This window comes from Onychomys torridus, chromosome 14, assembly GCF_903995425.1.
Source record: "Onychomys torridus chromosome 14, mOncTor1.1, whole genome shotgun sequence".
Lineage (NCBI taxonomy): Eukaryota > Metazoa > Chordata > Mammalia > Rodentia > Cricetidae > Onychomys > Onychomys torridus.
In genome coordinates, this window is record NC_050456.1 from 38,553,999 (window position 1) to 38,571,755 (window position 17,757).

Genomic DNA, 17,757 nt, shown 5'->3' on the forward strand with positions numbered 1-17,757 from the left:
TCGAGGATTGAGTTTGTGACTTTTTTTTTTTTTTTTTTTTTTGGTTTTTTGAGACAGGGTTTCTCTGTAGCTTTGGAGCCTTTCCTGGAACTCACTCTGTAGCCCAGGCTGGCCTTGAACTCACAGAGATCCGCCTGCCTCTACCTCCCGAGTGCTGGGATTACAGGTGTGCGCCACCACCGCCCAGTGAGTTTGTAACATTTTAGGCATCAAAGAAGAATGTCAGGCCAACTATGCACTCTGTATAAGTAACCTTGATCCTTTGTCATGGACCACTGTACAAAGGAGACCCAGCATTCTGAGCGGCCGGACTCACAAGCAGAGGGCTTGAAAGTAAACTGTAAAAACAAAGCAAATGACGGCCATAGTTCAGTGTGTGTGAGCATCTCAGGGAAGGCAGAACAATGATGGAGACGTAGTTCTCCATGCCCTCCTTTGGACTGGTTTATTTTTCTAACCAAGGTAAAGTGAAGGGGATGATCTGGGTGTCTCTGGGGAGGGGAAGCACTCTGTACCTGCGGTGTGTTGGTTGCGGAGGTCTGATTGTCAAGCTCTTCCTGCAGGCTCTGGCTTCTCCTTTCTGCCTGCAGCAGCTGCTGGTGAAGCTGCAGGAACTGCTCCCTGGGCACCACTGGACAGCTCTGCTGCTGGAGCAGCTGCAGATCCCAGCGAGAGGACGGGCTAAGCGTCGCAGTGGACCTCAGGGGCTGCATCTGAAGGACAAGGACAAGGCTTGGTCAGTACAGAGCCTTCTGCCAAGAAAGGTGCCAAATAGGAAACATTGAGCTCAGAGTCGCTTCATGGCCTCCTAGCCCGTGACCACTTAGAAACAGAGCCTGGTGGAAGTGCATGGATCGAGTCCTTTCACTGCGTTTTGAAGATAATACATTATGTGACCAGGCTTTTAAAAAAAAAATTTTTTTTTTAATTTGAAAGAATAGACCTTCATCACTCCTGAGTGACTATAAGGACATGAGGTCCATGATATATACATAGCACATCTAAATTATATCTAAGTTTTTGATTCTAGAACATTCAATTGCCCTTTTACCCTTTGTTAAAAGTGAGACAGGAAGATGGACAGGGTGGCTTGGCTTTAAGCTTTTCCCACTTTCCTTCCCATCCATGAAGATTCTTAAAGGTGACTACATATCTGCCGACCCCAGATTAACATTTTAAAAAGAATATTGTACCTCCAATTACTTCAGCCCATCTCACTTTTACCGATGCATTGTTATATATACACTTAAATAGCAACAGGATAGGCAAGTGTGGGCACAGAACACCCACAGAACCCACGGAATACCCAGAACACCCCTAGAACTGGAATAAAAGTATTTGTTGTAAACAACAAGAAAACAGTGTATCCACATGCCAATCAAATTTAGGAAGTTGACAAGAATTCATTTTAGCCAATGGAACATGCTACTTTTCATCTGTCAACACATTCAGCAGACACAGGGCCCAATGGGAGGCATGCAACCCACATGAGCAAGAAATAAACTGGAGGGAAGGACCTCCAGGCTTGTGGAAGGGAAAGGACCTCTTATACTCAACTATAATTAAATGTTAGGAAGTTCCAGAGCCACTATCCATTTTCTTAACTCTAAATCTCTGAGGTGGGTCATTATCCGCTTTGAAATATTATTATTAGTTGTTTGTAGATGTGATAATATAACATTATTTATGAATAAAGAATATGATGGATTATGCCCCCACAATTCTTTATCAGTGGGGTAGTTTTCTTCATAAAGCTTTAAATACTGAGGGAAATCTTTAAGTAAATAGACAGGTTCCAATTAGAATGAAAAGAAAAATGAATACTGGCTCTTGCCCAAGGACATATCAATGGTCATAATCAACAGAAAAGACTGGATGGACACAATGTCGAGACGCTCCCATGCGATGAAGGATCACCGGAAGAGAATGATCTACCTTCACACACTAGCTCGGGCATAGAACTGCACCCTTCTCTGCTACTTCCAACCACTGAGTTCTAGGTAGAGGTTAGCCAGAGACAAAACAAAAACAGAAGAAAGTTACAGGAGTTACAGGAAGAGGAAGGAAAGTACAAGTTATAAAAAGGAACAGCGGGAATATTGTATACATGAATAAGAGCGTACAGCAACCAAAGTCACTTTTTGCCGTATGTCAGTTTTACAGGAAAGGGCCTTAGTACTGTAATTCTGCAACTGCACCCTCCTCTGCGCAATCCCATTGGCTGTGAACTTGCCAGCTTTACCCATACCCAGATCCAGGGAGCGCAGGATCTGAGGTTAAATCCCTTGGTGCACGGACGCAAAGAAGAAAAGCATTTCCTGTTGAACCCTCTAAACTGCGGACTGCTCAGTGACTCAGCAGACCAAGGACTGCAGAGGTGACTGTGAGTCTCTGAATGTTCAAAACGAAGTGCTTACTGCATATTCAACTACTGTAGTGTTGAAAAAGCCCAGGAGTGGGAGTCAGTTTCAAGCCAAAATCCTTCCATTTCCCAGTCTAGTAACTTGTAATCTTTAATTACACCAGACACTGAAAGCTAGTCTGAAGAGATGGGGGAGACTTCTCCGGAGGAAGGATGCATATCGGATAAGAATCATCTAGAAAGCTATTCTCAAAGTCCCTGGCACCAAGGACGCTGATACAGGAACACCTCTGTGTTTGCTCACCACCCCTCAACCCAGCCAAGTGGGAATACTGCCAGCGAGGGAGGAATACATGGATCCCTTGGGTGAATACAAAAGGCAGCGTGAAAGCCGCTGTCTACCACCCCATACAATCGTACTGTAATCCAACCCAACAGGATGGTGGGGTGTGATGAAAGGTTTTAGAAACAGTAAGCCATTGGATTGAAAACTTAAAAATGGTAAAAGCTGCAAAGTTGTTCTATCCATGTCCCCAAAGTTTAAGAAGTAAAAACATAACCCAAGCACAACTGTATAATTTAAATATGTGAATTGCATAGCATGTGAATTATGTCAAAAGAGCTGCTAAAAATCCAATCTGGAACTAGCTGTGGTGTTGTGTGCCTGAAGTACCAGCACTTAGAAGACTCAAGCAGAGGGACCGTAAGTTCAAGGACAGCCTGAGCTACATGGCTAGATCCCATCTTAGAAAAGTAAAGGAGAGAAAGGAAAAAAAAAAAAACAACAACCATCCAGTCTGTATAACTGTGGGGTTAATAACCAGTCTTGCCTCCTAATGAGAGTTTCACTAGAAAAGTGTATGAGATACTTTTCTCATTGTTTAAATTCATGCTTTTTTCTTATTCAGCTCCGGTGCCAGGAACACTTAACTTTCCTTATCAGCAAACATTTACTACTAGGGAAAAAGAATGGCAGGAAATGGCTGATGGCAGTTAATAATAGAAACTGGGGCCCGCCTGGAAGAAGGGGGCTTCCCGGGCTAGGGCAAAGAGGTGAAGAACCAGCTTACTGTAGAGCATTTGGACAGAGCCCAGCAGTGAGTAAGTACACACACCCTGGCACCCTTCAGTTTCTTACCAGACACACACACAGAGCTCAGCTTCAGATAGATTCATTAGAGTCTATAGTTATTTTGTATTATATGCTGTCAGGAAACAGTTTAGATTTCACTGTTTATAGATTTACCAATCTCCCATCAGTGGATAAACTAGAGAACATAAAATTGTCAGAAATCTCAGTGGTCATTTAAATGCCAATGTGATGTTTGCCCATATTTCACATTATTTTAAAGCTAAGCATTAAAGCCACCTTGCCATATATCTAACTTTATAAAGAAAATACTTTGCCAGGCCTGGTGGTGCACACCTTTAATCTGAGTACTTGGGAGGCACAGGTAGTCAGATCTCTGAGTTTGAGGGTAGCCTGGTCTACAGAGCGATTTCCAGGACAGCCAGGGCTACACAGAGAAGCCCTGTCTTAAAACACCAAAATAATAAATAAATAAATAGGAAATACTTCAGTATCTTCCTTCCTTCCTAAAATTCTTCCTTGAAAAACAAAAATGTGTGTATACATTTACTTTAAGAATATAGCAAGATAAATTCTATGAACACTTCCTTCTACAGATTTTATAGTTCATTTAATATTAAATTAATTTTTCTTCTACCTACAGCAAAGCATCTCAATGAAGTCTTCACTTACTGAGGGCTGTATATCTGCTCACATCCTGTAATAGTACATGAATGCACGCTGTGGTTCCTAGGGCCCAACACACACACACACAGTGGTGAGTTTTCCAAATCAGCTGAACATCTGTCAGCTCTACCTTTCACAAGGTAGAGCCAAGTCACAAGGGTAGCCATAAGCCATGGACACTGTTTGCTTTTTGATCCCTGGGAATCCAACCCAACGATTCACCCATGCAACGCTTCACACTCATACAGAGGTGCTTCTCCACCACTGAGCAATATCTGCTAAGATAGCAGTTGCTGAAAAGGAACCTACATTCAGATGTTCTCAGATCTCCACATATGTCTGAACAGGTGAACAGAGAGTGATTATATCATAAAAACACTGCAAGACAGTATATGTCAGGAAACGGTCACACATACAATGGCAGGAGAGCTTGGGCCCCGTAGACAGTATCAGGCAGAGTCCCCATGATCCACATTGATTGATGTAGATAGGTCTTTACATTTGGAGCTAAAGTTATTCTTTATTCTGCAAAGCAGTACAAATACCTATGACTATAACATCTGTTCATTTTGGGAAGACAGACCCAAGAATTAAGCCTGGCAATTAGACTTTCATGAGAGGAATTCAATGCTATGTCTAGTTCCTCCTAATACATGGCTCGTAGGTATTCTCCACAGTTAAGGTCATTTACTCAAACTTACCTCCATTAGCTTCTCGTCCAGTCTCACCTGTTTCTTCTTCAGACCTTCGTTATCCAAATGAACTGTTTCTAATTCTCGCTCAAGGGAACTCATCTGACTGACCTGTTAAACAAAAACAAAAACAAAAACAAAAACAAAATACTTTAAAAAAAGACAAAAACACTTGAGTTGCTATCTTTTATTTTAATAAATTTGTGTGAGGAGATCTCTAATCTTGGAAGAAAGCCAAGATAATCCAGTAAGGAAAACCGACAAACAACAATTGAGTGCACAGCTGGCATTTAAGCAATCTGGATTTAACCACTACGTCTCACATAGACCAGATTTTTCTAAGGCTTTAACTTCCCTGCCACCCACTGCAAGAAATACACATTACCCTACAACACAGTAGCCATGCCCACAAGTGCATGTGTGCAATCAGTTCTAAGTACATACTTAGCTGGAAAAACTACTAAGAAAATACAGCTCTTTTCACTCCCCTTGAGTTAGCATGACCCAGCTTTCTACACATACAATCTTCTATTACCTATGACTACTAATATTTGTTTTTCCTTAATGCTTTAAGAATAATCATTTTTCAGAAATTTCACCTTGGCTTTTACCCATTTAATTTCATAATTAAGAGTGGAAAATAAAAATAAAAAGCTATTCCTTGTGGCTTTCTAAGTAAATTTTTTTCTAGTTTAGATGCACATTTGTTTCTAAATACTTATCACAATTAATTGGAGGTAAGGCATTTTCTAGCTTCTTAATGCCCTCAGAGAAGCTTTGCAAAATCACATTATCACTCCCCATGGCGCACTGTTGTAGAATATTTGTTACATTGTGTGACGATGTGTCACTGTGATCAGTATAATAAAGAGCTGAACGGCCAATAGCTAGGCAAGAGAGACTAGCTGGGACTTCTGGGCAGAGAGAGAAACTCAGGATGAATCTAGGTGCACAGGAGACATCAGTGAGACACTGAAGAAGTCAGACATATAGTACGGAGAAGTAACCAAGCCCCGTGGTAGAACATAGATTAAGAGAGACAAGTTAATTCAAGTTACAAGAGCTAGTTGGGAAAAAGTCTCAGCTAAGGCCAAGCTTTCATAATTAATAATAAGTCTCTGTGTTGTTATTTGTGAGCTGGCAGCCCAGAAGAAAGTCTAAAATTCAGAATGGAAAAAGATGATTAGGCCCTTAAAGGCTAAAGCAACACCTTTAGAATGGATTAGAAATATAGTTGATATTGGATCTTATGCTTATGATGATACTTGGATAGGAGAAGTGATTTCTGAAAATTTTAAGGAAAATCAAAATGTCAGAAGTTTTAATTGGGGTAAGCAAGGTCATCCGAAAAAGCATTGTAGGCAAGGCATTCCTAGAAAAAATGTTTTTTTTCTATAGACAATGCCTTCTGGAGGGTGCAGAAGGTGTGGCAAAGGCTGGCACTGGACTAATGAAGGCAGATCAATGAGGGGCAGGCAAGGTAACCCTCTGCCATCAGGAAATGCCTCAGGAGTCCCCCTGCTGGCCCCAGTATCAAATGTGGTCCAGTCATTCCCTGTCAGCATTGGGGAAACCCTTCCACAGAGCAATTAAAAAGCTTGATGCCTGTTGTTGAAAACAACACTGCTCTAGATTTCAGAACAGCTTCCGTAGGTAAAATAAAATTTTCAGGGGAGACCATAAAACAAATATTTTGGCAAACTTCTATAAATGATCAAAGACCATAGCTAAAAATACAAACAAATGGCATTGAAATTGAAGGTTTAGTAATCAAAGGGACAGATGTTAACAATAATTTCACCAAAAATCTTGGCATCCAGACTGGCCTCTACAGGAGGTAAATATTCAACTTCTAGTGATTGGAACTTAATTTCAGGTAAAACAAAGTCCAAGTTGGGTCTAGTGTATGGGATCAGAAGGACAGATAGGAAAATTAAAGCTATAAGTGTCTAACACAGCAATGAATTTATGGGGACATGATTTGTTGCAGGCAATGGAAAGCACAGATTAACATTCCTCCAATCTCAGAAACAAACCAAAAAATAGAGAGTACTTCTGAGAAAAATATTACAAGGTATGATCAAGAATGGTCACAGTCCGTTCAGGTTGTACATAAGCAGAAAAGGAACAATGGCCTTTGACATCAGAAAAATTACAGGCACTAGAACAGCTGATACAAGAGAAGCTACATGATCAACATATTGAAGAATTGACCAGTCCTTGGAATTCTCCTATATTTGCCATTAGAAAGAAATCTGGAAAATGGAAAATGTTAACAGTTTAAGATCCATAAATAAGGTGATTTAGCTGATGGGCTCCTTACGGCTTGTAATTCCATTGCTTTCTTTATTACCTAAGGGTTGGTCTATTATAGTGATTGATTTAAAAGATTGCTTTTTGTTTTTTGTTTTTTTTTACTATACCTTTTCAAAAACAGGATAGAGAAATATGTACCTTCATGGTGCCTTCTAATTCCTAGCCTTTTAAAAGGTTACCAATGAAAAATTCTTCCACAAGGGGGAAGTTAAACAGTCTCACACTTATCGCCAAATGTAGCCAGACTTTCTTTTGGGCTGCCAGTTCACAGATAACGACATGGAGACTTATTATTAATTATGAGAGCTTGGCCTTGGCTTAGGCATTTTCCTAACCACCTCTTACAACTTCAATTAACATACCATAATTATAATTAAACTAATTATAACTATTAATCCACATTCTGCCACATGGCTTGGTTACCTCTCCTCTATACCATATGTCCGACCTCTTCAGTGCCTTGCGGGCGTCTCCTGTGTGCCTAGGTTCATCCTGAGTTTCTCTCTCTGCCTGGAAGTCTTGTCTATTCTCTCCTGCCTAGCTATTGGCCGTTCAGCTCTTTATTAAACCAATCACAGTGACACATCTTCAGTGTAAACAAATATTCCACAACAGCTTACTTTGCTTTCTCGTCTTACGAGTAGACAGCCATGCTGTGCCATGCCATGCTGTCCACTTCTGCCACTCATTCTTAACAAAACCTTCAAAAAGTCCTTCCTTCCTTCCTCCCTCCCTTCCTCCTTTCTCTTTCTTAATTATTTATTTATTTATTTATTTATTTATTTATTTATTTATTTATTTATTTATTTATTGTATCTGCTTTTAAAACCTAGTTTTTAGGGGCTAGAGAGATTGCTAAGTGATTGGAAGCACATGCTGCTCTTCTAGATGACCTGAGTTTGGTTCCCAGAAACCACATTGGGTGGTTTATAACTGCCCAGACCGCCAGCTCTGGGGGATCTGACACCCTCTTTTGGCCTCTACATTCATGTGCACACACCCACACATTGACACATAATTTAAAATTGTTTTAAGGTGATGTGTGTGTGCGTGCGTGCGTGCGTGCGTGTGTGTGTGTGTGTGTGTGTGTACTGTCTTCTTCCTGAAAGCTTCAATTGTTCCTTTTTTAAAAAAAAATATGCTGGGCGGTGGTGGCGCATGTCTTTAATCCCAGCAGTTGGGCAGCAGAAGCAGATGGATCTATGTGAGTTCGAGGCCAACCTGGTCTACAGAGCAAGTCCCAAGACAGGCTCCAAAGCTACACAGAGAAACCCTGTCTCAAAAAAAAAAAAAACCAAATAAATAAATAAATAATCTTTATTCAATAAAAAAGAACAATGATACTGTTTTGACAAGATTATGAAGGCATCAGAGGATCTGAGGAGGGTTCAAAAGCCCGCCACTCATGGTGAGAAGCAGACGTTAGGGGCACACTTGTCAGAGCACAGGTGTAAGGTCACACTTGAAAAACCCACCTTCCTACTAGCAGGAGACTGTTCTTTCTGAGACTGTTCACACTCTCTCTTTAAAGCCAATTTTTCTTGTTCGATGGGTCTCACAGCACATGACTGGTGGAGTTGTTTCTGATGTTTGACGGGAAGAAGGTTGGATTCCAGCTGACGGACCTAGTAAGAGGAAGAAATGCTTCTATAACCACCCCACCAGGAAAACAAACAGCGAAGGAGGCATGCTTTTGTTTACTACTTGGGTTCCATGGAATTCAGCTGAGCAAGGGCAGAAGGCTGTGGTCCCAGTTACCGGAGAGAGATAGGGGATCGCTTGAGCTCAAATGTTCACATCAGCCTGGGCAACACAGCAAGATGGGACTCTTTAATTCTTGAAGCTTACTCTTTTTTTCTTCCTTCCTTTATTCCTCCTTTTAAAGTTATTTCTAAACATCCTTTCTAGATTAATCTGGTTGAGCTTACAAACTCAATGTGGTAAGGGCAAGACAGATGGTAGGAGACCTCCATGCCAGCCAAGCTCCCAGGAGCCAAGAGTGAGTGTGGCGGAAGTGTCGAGCAAAGGGGGATGGCAGTCCTGGCGTCGTTAGCTCTGTCGTGGGCAGAACTCTGAGAGGTGGAAGTCCTGCTGACTCTGTTTGAGTCTGCTGCTGGACCCATGTATTACATCTGCTACGTTCCAGCAGGATGGGGACTATTCCCATGGTAGCTTCAGGAATAGCAGAATTCCTGCACATAGTAGGTATTCTCAAGGAAAATTCATGATTCTTGAGGGCATTTCACAGCAGAGGTGCTGATGAGGGTTAACTGGCTGACAAGAGCACAGGTAATCAAGTGTCAGCTGGGTAGTTACCAAAACGTAAAAAGTTCTGACCTTGAAATGCTGAATCTCTAAGAAGGGGCACCAAGTTTTCTCTTATGAAGAGTTAGCCAGACCCATAAGATCTGAGTCTGATTTTGCCATTTTGTTATTGTTGGTCTGGGCAGCTAGCCAGTTTGAATGAGGAATATATATGGATATCATAATTTCCACGAGTCTGTACTTTTGATATGAGAGCTAAAGTCACAGATTTATTTTAATGTAGAACTGCTTATATAAAATGAAAATAGTTTAAACATATAAAGATAAATTTATATATAAGCAAAGGAAAAATTAGGTTGGGGATTTAGCTCAGTGGTAGAGCGTTTGCCTAGCAAGCGCAAGGCCCTGGGTTCCGTCCTCAGCTCTGGCAAAAAAAAAAAAAAAAAAAATTCATTCTTAAAATAGGTCTGCCAGAACAGGATACTCAAACCTACAGCTAAGAACTATTTGGATCACATCAAACAGTTCGTTTTCACATCTAATCAGTCACTTTCAACAAGGTGTAGCTTTTGAGTTACCTTCTCACGGGAGTGTGTGAGGTCTGCTTTGGTGTTCTGAACCACAGCCTGGAGTCTCTGGCTCTCTTGACAAAATAGCTGTGGTTCCTCGTCCATCAGATGATCCAGCTTGTCCCAGGATAGCCTTTTCTGCTGACCATGGAGCCCTGAGAGATGGGGGGCTGTTTCTGAGACCCAGTCCTGAAGAGAGAACTGCGGAGTTAAAACTTAATAGCAAACTGACGGATCACTTCTGTCTGGAGACAGGTTTCCTGTTTACTGAATGACAATCCTTAGTGAACACTTTTCAAGCTTATAGATACAGATATGAAAAAAATGATACTCTGGGATTTTTATTTTTATTTTTTTTTTAAGGTTCAAAGTGGTCATTGGCAAAACAGTCCAGTGGGCTTCAATAGAAAATCTGATGGAAGGGTTCTGACCTGGTCTACAAAGGACTCAAGTGTCTAGAAGTTGGTGGGTTCCACGTTGCCTCCTTCTTGGGAAGCCCTCTTTTGCGGTCCTAGGCAACACTCTTTTGATTAACAGAAGACAGGGACTGAGAGGCAGTTCAACCTGCAGGCTTCCACAGGTTAACACCACCGGCTTTCACACAGGCAAGCAAGCCCCCTTTTAGATGCCAACCCACATAGTGCCTTAGTAATTGAGGCCTGAATTCAGAAATATGCATTAAGCCACCAAAGTGACTTTTTTTAATCCTAAAAAAACCTTCAGAAAAATAAGAAAAGGCAACACAGACAGTTAAGGTTTCTACCTTTTAAGTCAAACATGAAAAAGAAAAGAAAGTTTAAAGGTTTGAGAAAAAGGTCAGCCTCTAGATATGTTCTTTTTTAAAGATTTATTTATTACATATACAGTGTTCTGTCTGCATGTATCCCTGCAGGCCAGATGATGGTTGTGAGCCATCATGTGGTTGCTAGGAACTGAACTCAGGACCTCTGGAAGAGCAGCCAATGCTCTTAACCTCTGAGCCATCTCTCTAGTCCCAGCCTCTAGATATTTTTAAAGTTGAATTTTTTTTCCCCCCCAAGGCAGGGTTTATCTGTGTAGTTTTGGTGCCTGTCCTGGATCTTGCTCTGTAGACCAGGCTCGCTTTGAAGTCACAGAGATCTGCCTGGCTCTGCCTCCCAAGTGCTGGGATTAAAGGTGTGCATCACCACTGCCCAGCCCTTATTTTTTTTTTTTTTTTAATTTTTACTTACTTATTTATTTGTTTGTTTAAGTACTATCAACCAAGAGAAAAAAAATAACTGAATTAGGGCCTATTTTTATTACAGAAGAAAATTTTACCATCTACCAGACATATGGAAGGTTGCTAATGATGCATGGACACATTAAGCAGCGCTGTGGTATTTAAAGTGAGATGTGATTTTAGCAGCACCAGGGAGGCCAGCCATCTATTTTCAAGCAGCTTTTCCTAGACTTCCTGCTCCCACAGAGGCAAACCACTAGGCTGTGCTGACTGGCCTTCTAAGTCAGGACCATTGTCTTAGGCCACAGGCTCCCTTTTCTGTAGTTCCACCAACCCCAACCCCCACAGGTGGGTGCCCTAGCTTAATTTCTCTTACTGTTTTTCTTGGCTGGTTTTGTAGGTTCCCATGCATGCTCTTATTTAAACTTCAAAAATGTTTTGGTTGTATTATTATAAAACTCAACTCAGCTACGGTCTTTTAGCTTCTTTGGTCTTTAAAAAAAACCCCACCCTTTTCATACCACTATAATTCCATTGATATGAGGTTCAGAAGCAAGCACCCCTGACTACGGTGGCTGAGAGTACGTAAGTGGGTCCCTGGGGTTATCAACTGGAAAGGACAAAGGGTGCAGACATAAATGTTTTACTGCTTGCTTCTGGTAGTGGCTATACAAACACATTACCTATATGTAACAAAAACAAACAAACAAAACCATCATGATACATATATGCAAACCCATCCGATTATAGACTAAAATGATTATAGCATCATTACAAAAAAAGAAATGACCTTGTCGCCAGCATTCTGAAGTCGTCTTCGTAAAGACATCACTTCTTGTTTCAACGCCTCCTTCTCCTGCTGAGTCACTTGGAGGTCTGATTTAATCTGGGACATCTGAAGGTTTACATTCTGCAGGAGGTCTTCTAAATTCTGAACCTGCACGGTAAGAACAATTGTACGTGGTGACACGGACATTCACGGTCTCACCTCTCAAATGTCCAGGGAAGAATAAACTAGAGAATGCCAAGGCCCCTTCTGTTATAATTTGCTACAAACAGTTCTTTTTCCAGAAAACCAGTGGAAACTCAAGATGTTGCATATGCTACAGGGTGTGAAGTTACATTTAAGAAAAAGATAAAGCCAGGTACTGCTGACGTGGTCATCTAGTCCACTGCCAGGGGCTGGGGACAGAACCACGGAATGCCGGTTACTATGGCCAACCATACTTGCCTTCATAGGAAGGCAGAGTGAGAGAGACTGCCAGCCGCCACCATGAAAAGCCAGATGTAAGGTACCGGCAAGCCACAAAGCCAAGTGGCAACTTACAGACTACTAGATATGGGTTAATTTGAGATATAAGAACTAGATAGCAAGAAGCCTGAGCCATTAGGCCAAACAGTTTAAGTAATATAAGCGTCTGTGTGTTTATTTTATAAGTGGGCTGAGGGACTGCTGGGGCTTGGCAGGAGCTGGAGAGAAAGTCTCCAGCTACACTTGGGCCAGTCTCATCTGGAATATTCTGGGTCTTTTGGTGGAGGCTGAAAATACTGGAAATGCTAGACAGTACTAATTATGGAGATGCAATAAGAACTGTCTACGCACCTTCTCCTGGGACATCACCAGCTGTGACTTTAAGCTTTCACTCTGTTGCTCCCAAGACTTCTGTTCCTGCTTCATTGTAGCAATTTTGTGCTCTAAAAGGCTTGATTTTGCCAACTGTTTCAGGAAGAGAGAGCATTTCTGTAAGCAAATCCAGACCTGGTTTACACAGTTCCCATAGTTCCCATCACTACCACCCAACCTATCTGCCTTGAGGAGCAGGCCAGGCAGTGTGTGTGTGTGTGTGTGTGTGTGTGTGTGTGTGTGTGTGTGTGTGTGTGTGTGTGTGTCCGTCCATCACTACCATCAAAAACCAGCAGGCCAGGCAGGTAGGTGTGTGTGTGTGTGTGTGTGTGTGTGTGTGTGTGTGTGTGTGTGTCCGTCCATCACTACCATCAAAAACCAGCCCATCTGCCTTGAAGAGCAGACGGGCATGGTAGGAGGGGGGGGGGTTGTTTCCTAGTTCTATCTGACTTAATGTCAGGCTTCTCTTCCTAATTGGGTTTTCCTTTTTCTATTTTCCCCCAGTGTCTCCTATTTGGGGGCAGGAAGTGGGCTGAAAGGCAACTGGAAATCTCAAGCGTGTGCTGTAACAGGAAAATGAAGAATGCCCATGAGGCGGCGGAGCAAGGACAGCAACATCTTTGTACCACTGGTGAAAATATAATAGGAAAAAGTAGTGCTTGCCTATGAGATAGATCTCAGAGAATAAAAGCCATATTTTTATTATGTGCTTTATATATTATATACCAAACAGCATCATGCTGTATGAAGTGAGACAACGCCATGATCTCAACTTCACTAGGTCCAGGGTCACACAACTCCACCTCTAACTTTGGACTAACACAGGAAGCCCAGCAGCCCCAGCCCCTGGGGAAATGCTCGCCGCAGTATACAAGGACCAGACCATCTATTGTTCTGACTACCTTATCAGCGCAGCTGTTCAGTTCTTCACTGAGAACTTCTTTTTCCTTCTGGAGCTTTTCGTTGTAGCTTAGGATGCTGGCCATTTTCTCCTGGAAGTCAGAGAGGTCAGGACATCTGTGTAGCTGAAAGAGATTAAACAAATGAGCCCTGCCACCCCCTCCCCACTCTGTTTATACTAGAAACTTGAAAAGGAGGGGGTTCGTAAACAGGACACTTTCGTGGCCCTGAAACCTTCCTATCTGGACAGATTTCAAGGGACTTATAAACTCTAGCAGCCTATAATTAACTGGAACTAACTGTTCCCAACTAGCTCCTCAATGTTCCCTTGTTGCCTGCTGAAAGGTCTGCTTAGAGAGAGGCAGGCAGATGTTGCCAAACACTGCTCCTGGCTTTCAAGTCTACTGTCGTAGTTAATAACACACTGCTCTCCCGCCATGGGTTCAGCTTCTGCTCCCAGAACACGTGCTACATGTCTTATCAGGCTTTTTAAAAGGTATTCAAAATACGGGTTTTCGAACCATTTCGGTCAGGACCAGAGCATTAGCTAAGCATGGTAACCCTAACGCTGGCAAGTGGAGGTGGGTTCAGACAGGGGTTCTCCACCTGTGGGTCAAAACCCCGTTGGCAAGCCTCCATCTCCAAAAATATTACAGTTCATAACAGTAGCAAAACTACAGTTACGAAGTAGCAACAAAAATAACTTTATGGTTGGGGGTCACCACACCATGAGGAGCTGTATTAAAGGGTCGCAGCCTTAGGAAGGTTGAGAACCACTGGGCTAGAGAAGCAGCACCTCAAGGGCAGTCCTGGCCACACACACACAGTTGTTTCTGGTCCAGCAAGGGCTTTGTGAGACCCTGTCTCCAAAAAGAAAAGGAAAGAAAAAAAAAAGAAATACATGGCATGGTTGTACATGCCTATCATCCTAGCACGCAGGAAGCTGAGCAGGAAGATTGGAAGTTCGAGGCAAGCCTGGGCTAAACATCAAGATCTTGTTCCAGAAACAAAACAAACTAGGGGATTGGTATTTATCACACACGAGTACCAGCATGTGGGCGAATTACGGTTGTGCCCTTGCTCTGGGAGAAGCCTAATGACTTCCCAGCAGCGTGCCATCGGAGTGGACACACTGGCTTCCTTCTCTCCACTCCTCAGAGCTGAGGCAATCCAGGCTGCTTTTGTTCCTTTTGGCATCCATGTTGGTACTGGTGACCCTCTGGGCTGGATACTTTGCTATAGAAGTTTTTCGATCCATTGTAGGATGTTTCACAGCATCTCTGGCTTTATCCACCACTCAGCAATACTAATTCCCCAACTTGTGAAAACCAAAATGCCCTGGTTTTGCTCCCCAAAAGGCATTGGGTAGCAATCTTCCCTCCAACTAGCTGGGACCACTCTTAGGAGGCCAATTGTTTCCCATGCCCTTCACCCCTCCCACACTTTACACATTTTGTTTATAAGAGCATTCCGTTTGTTGGTTTGGCTTTCACGGGTTCGATTCTCTATTACCATTATGATACAGCCATCTTTCTATCTGAAGGCCTCCTGCATAACACTGGAAATAGTTATGATAAAATAGATTTTACAGATTGAAGCTTGTTTTCTTTTTTTTTTTTTTTTTTTTTTTTTTTTTTTGGTTTTTTGAGACAGGGTTTCTCTGTGTAGCTTTGCACCTTTCCTGGAACTCACTTTGTAGACCAGGCTGGCCTCAAACTCACAGAGATCCGCCTGCCTCTGCCTCCCGAGTGCTGGGATTAAAGGCATGCGCCACCACCGCCCGGCAAAGCTTGTTTTCAACTGATAGCAAATCCAACATACCTTATAAGCTTGGACAAGTTAGAAGGATTTAAGAAAATGCCACTTAATGAATCTGTACATTAATGCAATATGGAGCCATTGCCTTTCCCCCAGTACCTGACCTTCTTACCTCACAAACACCTGCAATGCTTGGCACCACTTTGAGTATCTACAGACTAGCAGGGGATGTCCTTAGATGCCATTTACGCTTCTTTTTGGTGTGATATGTGTGTGTGTGTGTGTGTGTGTGTGTGTGTGTGTGTGTGTGTATGTGTGCACTTCCAGGGCTTAAATCATTATGTCATGCAGAGTGGCATATGCTTTCTGGGTCCACAATGCAGGGTAGCAAGGATGGGCTGGAAACTGACAGTATCTTAATCAAGAACCCTCATGGCAAAATGACTTCCTACCATGTGCACATAGGGACTCATGGTTTTTCTATCTATTTATACCAATGCCCCAGGGAACATGTGTACTAAAATGTGCCAAGTGATGTCTTCCTCATGTTGTTTTTCTCTCCACTTTGCTCCTTTTCTTGTGCTATGTAGCTTAGTAAGCCCATACAGCATACATTCCCACAAGGTGTGCACATGGATTGGTCGACATACATCCCACACAGTATGCACATGGATTGGTTGGCATATATCTCACACAGTATGCACATGAATTGGTCGGCATACATTCCCACATGGTGTGCACATGGATTGGTCGGCATACATCCCACACAGTATGTACGTGGATTAATTGCCATACATCCCACATGTTATGCACATGAATTGATTGGCATACATCCCACAGAGTATGCACATGGGTTGGTCACTATCACTGAAAGGGTGAGCAAGCAACACTTTCAAAGGTACAGGGGGAGAGGGGTACTGGAGTTAATTATAACAAACTTGGTAGCCATGGCTCTGGGATACTCTCAAGACTATGAATGTTAGCTTCCTGCATGTTATACAGAACAAATGGAGTTTCTGCTTGTGGCAGTGGAGTTTCTGCACTACAGTACCCAGCATAGAAAGACTCTTCTAAGACCCTTGTTTGGTTTTAGAAGGACCCAGTCCTATAAGAAGCATTACCAGAGACACAGTGCTCTGAGGGGCTTACTCTGTTACTAGGTAAGGGAGTCCATTAGCGATCAGTTCAGACAACACATATGGTTCAGGGGTTGTGTGAACCTAGTTAAGATTGTTGACAGTGTTTAGGGACGGATACCTTATGTTTACAGGATGAACAGATGTAGGAGGGAGCATGTGCAATCTGATGGCACAAATATTAAAATAGCCTGAGGGTGGGGCAAATAAACAGAACAACTAAATTCTATTATAAAACAAGATTGGTACAATGGAAGCATTCTTACACATAATAAAAATAAAGGAGATCAGGCAATATTTTATCTGTAGCTTTTTTTGAGGTATGCACTTTTCTATATTTAAAATTAAGTCTTCGCTTGAAACTCTGAAATAGCCTTCTAAAAACCACGCTAATTTTTTTGAAGCAGGGCCTTGCCATGGAGCTTGTACTGATCTTGAACTGACAATCCTCCTGCCTCAGTTTCCGGAGTGCTGGGATTATAAGCAGGCAACATCATAGTGAATTCTGCAAGTTAACCTTGTAAGTGCAAGAGAGCATAATGTGAGGACACTGGAGAGCTTATCCTCCTAAGCCGGGTGACTCCCACCTGCCACAAAGAAGAGACATGGGTGGGACCAACTTCATTTGGGTCTTCAGAAATCAAAGAGTGGTTTTGGAAGTCATGAGCCAGAAAGTCATCCTCTTATCAGACAAGCTAATGTTATTTTTTCATCTGGCCTGGAGAAACAAAAATTTGAAACTGAAATGGTTGGAATTCATATTAACTGAATTTTAGAGTCTACCCTATAAATAAGCTGTTTCACTATTGAATTAGCAACCGGAGCCCTTATAAACACACTTGCACTTCAACTTGAAGTAGTAAGCTGGTTGAGCAATGGCACATTATCAGATGCGCGTTGACAGTTCCTCACTCCACGCTGGAAGCACAGACTTACTTGCTTCAGTTCCTCCAGTTCACCTTTGAGAAGGAGGTTTTCCTGTTCCATGGTGTGAGTCTGGAGTTTAACTTCAGAAAGTTCTGCCTCCAGAGAAGCCACTAAAGTGGAAGTCTAAGAAAGATAGCAGGCATGTAACAGACATACTCATTGGCTGGGGAAACCACCCCAGACATATAACAGACATATTCATTGGCTGGGGAAACTGCACCAAGCCCCCAGAAGGCCATCCTAGGAAACAG

At 42.4% G+C, this 17,757-nt stretch overlaps 1 protein-coding gene across 1 annotated transcript in view; it reads right to left on the reverse strand.

Annotated features, from left to right (window-relative positions):
* Positions 1-17,757, reverse strand: part of Nin (ninein) — a 99,169-nt gene that overhangs the window by 1,754 nt on the left and 79,658 nt on the right. The window contains 8 exon segments of the mRNA XM_036205835.1: positions 516-713; positions 4,820-4,921; positions 8,602-8,751; positions 9,970-10,149; positions 11,952-12,098; positions 12,765-12,878; positions 13,688-13,810; positions 17,516-17,629. Of these exon segments, the coding sequence (XP_036061728.1) occupies positions 516-713; positions 4,820-4,921; positions 8,602-8,751; positions 9,970-10,149; positions 11,952-12,098; positions 12,765-12,878; positions 13,688-13,810; positions 17,516-17,629 (1,128 nt within the window).